This window comes from Sinocyclocheilus grahami, unplaced genomic scaffold, assembly GCF_001515645.1.
Source record: "Sinocyclocheilus grahami isolate Dianchi unplaced genomic scaffold, SAMN03320097.WGS_v1.1 scaffold273.1, whole genome shotgun sequence".
Taxonomy (NCBI): Eukaryota; Metazoa; Chordata; class Actinopteri; order Cypriniformes; family Cyprinidae; genus Sinocyclocheilus; species Sinocyclocheilus grahami.
In genome coordinates this window covers 673,423-681,241 of record NW_015505452.1, presented here as the reverse complement: position 1 = coordinate 681,241, position 7,819 = coordinate 673,423, and the positions used below count along the sequence as shown (strand labels likewise).

At 39.1% G+C, this 7,819-nt stretch overlaps 1 protein-coding gene across 2 annotated transcripts in view; it reads left to right on the top strand.

Annotated features, from left to right (window-relative positions):
• LOC107599844 (adenylate kinase isoenzyme 5-like) overlaps positions 1-7,819 on the top strand; it is a 91,234-nt gene that overhangs the window by 9,951 nt on the left and 73,464 nt on the right. For both annotated transcript variants that reach the window (XM_016291546.1, XM_016291545.1), the window contains exon 5: positions 4,482-4,595. In XM_016291546.1, coding sequence (XP_016147032.1) covers positions 4,482-4,595 — 114 coding nt within the window. The remainder of the gene's footprint in view (positions 1-4,481; positions 4,596-7,819) is intronic.

The following is a 7,819-nucleotide window of genomic DNA, read 5'->3' as shown; positions in this document are numbered from 1 at the left end:
TCTTCTATGGCATCGTGAAGCACCTTTATTTTTAAGAGTGTGCCTGTTCAGTGTTCTGCGACTTTGCCCGTCTACTCTCAGTACAGCAAAAGGCAGGAAGTAATGATAGATGCTATCAGACATTGCGCTATGAATAATTATCATCCATCATTTTGATGGACTGGGTTGTACATTTCCCGTGACGTCGTATTTTTAATCGTCAATGAAATGTAATATTGCATGTGGTATTAATATCAGACTTTCAGTCTTGACACGCGCTGTGTTGCTGGTTCTTGAATTTGCCTTTCTATTCTGGTCTCACAGTGTGTAAAAGACAACAATAACATGGCGTGTCTCTCTGGGGCATTTATTTTCTACCCATTTCTATTCACATTTCAGTAACACTTTACAAGTAAGATTGCATTAGTTGATGAATTAGTTAATGCATTCCCAGACTGTAAAAGGGAATGTATACAAGTCTCTGTTTGTAAGATACACCTGTACAAATCAGACATATGGATTGTATCATGAGAAAGCTTAGAAAGTAAATGGGAAAGCTCACCTAGTACAAAAATGTATTGAAATAAGTTACCAAATCAGTTTGTACCAAACATCTGACCAAACACATGCACTCTTAAAAATAAAATTGCTTAAAACCATTTTTGGTTCCACAAAGAACCATTCAGTCAAAAGTTCTTTAAAGAACCATCTCTTTCTTACCTTTTTTAGAATCTGAAGAACCTTCTTTCGCCACTTCCACATTTACGCTCCGTTTCCAAACAGTTAAAATGACAAATAAATGCATACTCTGAAAGCGCTCCATAAGACATGTGTGATTATAACTGAATGCTCGAAATTGAACAGGAGAATGCACGTTTTAACCCGCTTATTGTACAGGAAGATTCAGTGCAGAAATGTATTGTCAACACTGTTCTGTGATTTCTCAATAAAATAACTTTGAAACTGAAAAGTTCAAGCATATATTTCTTAATAACTAAATCCCACAGCTTCACTACTAGTAGAGAGACGCTGCCAGGTAGAATTAATTCAGACACGCAATCGCTCTCAATGCATTCATATGAATGTAATCTTTACTGTGCTACTTTATCTGTATCTGATTTAGAACGAGCAGAAATCTGAGCAGAAACATAATGACTCAAAAACAAAAGAACTGTTAAAAATGAGCTGTTACAGGAGCAATAGCCATGTGGGCAGCGCTGTGTCATATGCCATAGCTGTGCACAAGGTGTTTATCACAGCTCCAGACTTATTTGTTCATTAATGACATCATCAGCGACTAGTCGATTTCAACTCGACTTTCATCACATAAAAGTCGACTTTAAAAAATCTGAAGTCGTTCAACCCCTAATAATATACAGTGGTGGCCAAAATTGTTAGAACACTTGGCATATTTAAAGTCCCCATGAAATCAAAATTAAAGTTTTTTGGGTGTTAGTATCAATATGTTAGTCTTAAGGTTATCTATAAAGCAGTGTGCTCTAAAACAGTGACAACATTTGCATTTAGAAGATATAAGCATTCAAAGCTTGCAGTACGTCACTTCCGCCAAAACGGCTCAACAATTTTTTTGACGTCACATCGTACTTCAGTTTCTCATCAAACTTTCTGTCCAATCAAATGCTCTCTAGAATCCGAAGCGCCCGCCCCTTACACTATAAAATAGACGCTGAAGCCGTGGCTGAAATCGGTCACTTGTCCACAGAATTAGTATTTTATGTACAGTGAATGGCACGTAGTGCACTATATAGGTGACAGGGAACGATTCAAACAGTGTAAATATGCTTTCCATTGAGAAAAAATAAGTCTGGTTTCGCGCTGTGTCACGCTAACCACCGCACCGCACACACACTCTGCTCCGGTCTAGAGACACGATAGCATGGAGTGGATCACATGCGCGAGTCGGCTCAGACCACAAAATGTATCGGAGCTTTTTGAATTCTACACAGAATGCTATATTTTATAGCAATATGGATGAGATTGTGGCTGGCATACCCTGTCAAATGCGGCTTTACGGAGCTCAGCGGCGTGCATTTTTATGCAGGAATAGGAGAAAAAAATAAAGCCCCCCCCCCCCCCACATCGCTTTTAAGACACACTCAAAGAGGAAAAGTATGTGCATTCCTAACTTATTTGTAAACGAAATTCATCTCCATTCCTTCTTATAGTTTCAGGTTTATCCAATCAGCTGCTTTTCCAATTAAAACCCGCCAAATAGCATAGTTACGTTATTATACGTAATATTCAGAGGGTGTGGAGATGGGGGATTCCCCCGCTCTATATGTCTGTGCATCGACTGAATGATTTTTTTTAATTCATTTATTTTTATTCCCAGTGAATAGGAGTTCAAACTCCCACCGGGCACACTACTCCAATAATAGACCATGCAAAATATCATAATAATAATAATATCTTAAAAAAATTGCCAAGTAACGTTGCAAACAACAGTGCAACCAGAAAAAGACTTTAATTGTAAGCGACACAAGTATACGAAAAACAAAGGTATTGTTTCCTATTTTTTCCTGATGTTTGTTATGATTTAAAATTGTATATAGCTACATGTTTATAAACCTTTTTTTTTTTTTACCACTGTCTATGGCCAGATATGTTTTTAGTGGACTTTCAAAATTTGCTTTGCTTGAAAAAGCATGAAAATATACCGTTATAATGTTTTTTTCATATGATTTAGTCGAGTTAGTTTTGCATCAAACACAATGTGATTTTTGGCAATCGAGATCTGGCAGCAACAGCACATTTTTTCACTTGGGCGAGCGCTTCGCGGATAGCTTACCTCGCTCATGAAATCAGCCAAAGACCAGAAAATCACTGAGAACTCGCAACAATCCTGACGAGTCATAGCAATAGAGCGGAGGCTAGAAAGCTGCGGAGATCTTCCGTAACTGATGTGGATTTACAGAAAATTACCATTGTTTTCAAATAAATAATTTTACATACTTATTCCCAACACTTTATTAAGCTTTGAGTCACTTCTCAAATGACAAGGGATCACTTATAATCATGTTTTTATTAATTAGCCCGTGAACTCATTCTCTCAGACGGCCTGGGTATGCGGCGCATTTGCAGCTTATATGGACGGAACGCCACTGATTAATAATAATGGTAATTAATGTTGTTAACTAATATGAATAAATGGAACCTTATTGTAAAAGTGTTACCAGCATCTTTTAGAATGGGGAAGTCGTGGCCTAATGGTTAGAGAGCTGTACAGCGCTCTCTTCCACCTTCAATACCACGACTGAGGTGCCCTTGAGCAAGGCACCGAACCCCCAACTGCTCGCCGGGCGCCGCAGCATAAATGGCTGCCCACTGCTCCGGGTGTGTGTTCACTGCTGTGTGTGTGTGCACTTAGGATGGGTTAAACGCAGAGCACTAATCCTAGTATGGGTAACCATACTTGGCCACATATCACGTCACTTTTACTGAATATTTCTAAAGTAGAGAAACAGAATATATCAGATATTTTATATCTTCTCACAAAATAATGGAAAACATTTTGAATTATCCTCTGCAAAATGACTTAAGCACTCAGCTAATTTAACTTCTAGGTACTATCCCAGCTAACATTTTTGGTTCCCAGAAAAGACATCCTAACATTCGCTGTTATTTAGTCAAGAACCTATTTTATGTAAATAGAATGTTCCCTTTTGGTTTGGAGAATGTTTCCCTAACATTAAGGTTAATTTAAAGTTAAAAACAACTCTTAAAAATAATCCAGTTACTTTATTGTCACACAAAAACCTAATTTTAAACAATAATATTACTAAAATTGTAAACAATATTATTGTTTTGGAACATGCTTGACTAAAACTATAAGTGTAAAAATGTAGGATATAATCCATTTAAAGAGATCTTACTTTAAGGAATCACATTTTCCTTTATCTTTTGAGTGGAAAACTCTATGCCATCTATGCCTCTATGCCACTCTATACCCTGACTCTATGCCATTATTGCGTTATAGGGCAGTTATGGATGAATTTAGACCTTTGTGTACATGGTGCATCAAAACAGCAAATATAATGTGTGTTTACCATTGATGGCGCACAGACTCGCATCATGCACTCGAATGTTGATTGCTGATTCATGTGCACAACAGGCTGAAAAGGAGACTTTGTCAGTCCAACTGCTTTCCTGTGATGTAAATGAAACATTTTGGAGCTTCAACTCTTTTTGCCCATACATGGAAAGTCAGTGGGTTCCAAAATAGCAGTAAACACCGCTGACCTTTATTATATGGTAAATTGGTATGGTATACTGGAAGTAAAAAACAAGAAGTCATCTTACAATTTAAAGTGGAGAAAAAACATACAGTAAATTGACATTTCACATTTGATAGTTTTTTCTTTCGTTGAAATAACTGTTTCATCTTAGTTTGTTCTTACTAATTGTGTACATTTGGATGTTATGTTACATTTTATGTTATATATTTTAAATTTTGACCTGTATATGTTATTCATGCCCATTAGGAAACAACCATAACTGAGATCAAGCAGAAGATCATGAAGATTCCAGAGGCCAGTGGTATAGTTATAGATGGCTTCCCTCGAGATGTGGGACAAGCGCTTTCTTTTGAGGACCAGGTGAGTGCATTTTACTAGTGGTGCTTACTAGAGCAAGACTGTTACCGTGTGGATCCTCTAATGTGGAAAAAAATTATAATATATATATATATATATATAATTCAGATTAAGAGCAGATTTGCATTTTGATGGCCCAAGCGCCAGTCTGTCACTTTAAGACAATATATTGACACACATCGGATTTTCTCCCAACTGTTCTCCTCCACTTAAGACATAAACTGTGTTTAAGTAAATACTCTCCAAGCCGGCCATTTTGACATATTTGTGTGTGTATTTGATCGTTTGGACATGCGCCCGAAGCTCAAAGTGTAATTTGTTTGTCCGTTTTGGAGCGCGTCACGCGCACACATTTCAGCCTGAGGAACAGCGTCTCTTGTGCGGATTGTGCTTTCAACATTTTATTATCAAACATGTCCCACAATTTAGCAGCAGTAAAGATGGCATCTTACAACAATCACCGATTGAGCTGATTCTGACGTTAAGTTTAGGTTTTAGGGAGGAACGAATGTGCACCGCTGTGAAGGGAAAGAAGTTGCGCAATACAAAACGCTGCTAGTTTTTAATAGCTTTTTTTAATGGCTTTAAGCCAAAATCGAAATAAAAAAATTTAATTAGCTTAATAAAACAGCCACAGGCCTAAAGTGTAAGCAGATGTTTGAATGTTTAGTTCTCTCTTCTATCTAATTAAACAGGGCTTTCATGTTGCGTGTGCTGAAGCTCCTCCGCGTGAGCGCGATCTCGCTTCTGAATTGCGAATAGCAAAAACGCATCATAGACAAATGTTTGAAAAATAGCTGGCGACTCTGGTGAGATAGAATTTGCAAGATAATGTGTATATATAGTAATAATAAATCTATGTGTGTTTTATTAATATCTCCAGTACCGATAGCAGAACCGTTAACGTCAGAGCTTATCGATACCCTGGTCTTCCATAATTTAGCCCCGAGACCAATTAAATACAGAGTTTCGGTACCCATCCCTAATTTTGACGCGCAGGTAAACAAAGAACGCCGTAACTCAATTTGAGCACTCCAAACAAAATGAAAGAGCGGTAACTGGTGTTATACGGTTTTCTGCCTTGGTTTCTCCAGGGCTTTTCGAAGTTACGGCTGAGACGACTCATTATTTTCTCTGGAAAACAACGAAATTGACTCAAGATACTTATGCACATGATAAAGGATGTCTTGAATGTCCCAAAAATATAAATAACTAATTTTCGACCAAAATCGAAGTTGCGTTCTTTTGCCTTTGCACGGCAGAATAGCTAACAATACATTGTATGGGTTAAAATTATTGATTTTTCTTTTATGCCAAAAATCATTAGGATAAGTAAAGATCATGTTCCATGAAGATATTTTGTAAAGTTCCTACCATAAATATATCAAAACTTAATTTTTGATTAGTAATATGCATTGCTAAGAACTTCATTTGGACAACTTTAAAGACGATTTTCTCAATATTTAGATTTTTTTTGCACCCTCAGATTCCTGATTTTCAAATAGTTGTATCTCAGACAAATATTGTCCTATCCTAACAAACCATACATCAATGGAAAGCTTATTTATTCAGCTTTCAGATGATTCATAAATCTCAATTTTAAAAAAATATTGACACTTGTGACTGGTTTTGTGGTCCAGAGTCGCATTTGTATAAATAAGTACATCTCCTGTAGATGAGATGAACTGGAGAAAATAATCACTGTCAGCCATTCTGCCCAGGTTTATTAGCTTCCAAAGCTTCTGCCAATTCTTTCATGACTATCCTACTGCATGAATAACTTCGAAGCATTAGTAAACAAGTTTGCTTTTCTCCGATGGCTTTCAGGGCTTGTCGAAGCGCTCTCAACTGCAGTGTGTTTGGAATAGCTAATGTACTAGATTCTCATGGTCAAGTGGGTAATTGTGCAAGTGGATGATACAGTTGCAAAGACAGGACTACCGTTACTGTGTTCGTTACTGGGTTTACACTGCTGGAGTCTTGTTGTGTTTAAAAGGGACAGTGTTGGCTATGAAAAGACAACAACTGCTGGACTCAGTAGATAAATTGGTATGCTTGGTGTTCCTTGTAAAATTTGAAAAAAAGGTGGGGGGGGGAAGTATTTTTTAAATAATTTATCCCTGTCAGACAGATGCTTAAAAAATGAAGAAATGAGTTTCCTTTATTTGGAAAGCTGTTTGTTAAAAGAGCAACCAAGCACCAAATTGACTGCTATTGAAGTACATTAATTTGTGAACGACTTGTATGTGCTAATTTTAATCAAACACTTTAAAAAAATATTATAATTTTAAAAGTAAAAGTCTGTAAAAACGTCTCCAGGTTACGAATGTAACCATGGTTCACCGAGGGAATGAGACGCTGCGTTGGAAATGCTTTGGGAATACCCCGAGGAGCGTGACCATGCTCTGAATCACATATGAAATCAGTCCAATAGATGGGCGAGACGTCATGGGTGGGTGACGTTGCGACCAGGAAGCTATAAAAGCACGTGCAGTGGAACCGGCGTCAGCTTCTAGGAATGAAGTAAGCGCTCACAGGGATGCCGGAAGTATGGCGTCTCGTTCCCTCGGGGAACCAGGGTTACATTCATAACCTGGAGACGTTCCCCTTCAGGAACTCGAGCTGCGTCGGAAACGCTTTGGGAACGAGTATGCCCACGCGGCCAGACTTACAAATCCCTGCCTAGTGTGGAAGAGCACAGCTAAGGCAAGAGAAAGGAGCCAAGAGTGGCGCAGAATGCAGAAAGGCAGCTGACAAAGTAGGCGGGGACATCCCGCAGCGTCCCGAAGGCCAACTTCAGAAGGAGTGAGTCTTGACCCCTAAAGGAGAGGGGAGATCAGAGGATTCGAGGCTATGAAAAAGCATCCTGATCCACCGTTTAGCATAAGCTTCTCTAGCCAGAGGCCTCAGCCTCAGTGCACCGTGGAGGAAACGTGTAACTAGGGGGTGTCTGCCCACTGACTGGCCACCGACACATAGACTTCAAGGTGCAGAGAAACGGGCCTGCAGAAACTCCAGCACTGTACCAACTGGGCAGTAAACTGGGTTGAGCTGGCGGTCTCCGCACCAAGAAGTGAAAATGTTCCACTTCACCGCATACAGTTTCCTCGTAGAGGGAGCTCTGGATTGGAGAATGGTCTCAACAACCTCAGTTGAGAGACAGGAAGCTGCGAGTTGTGCCCCCCCCAGGGGCCACACCCCACGCATCCACAGCTCCGGGCGGGGGG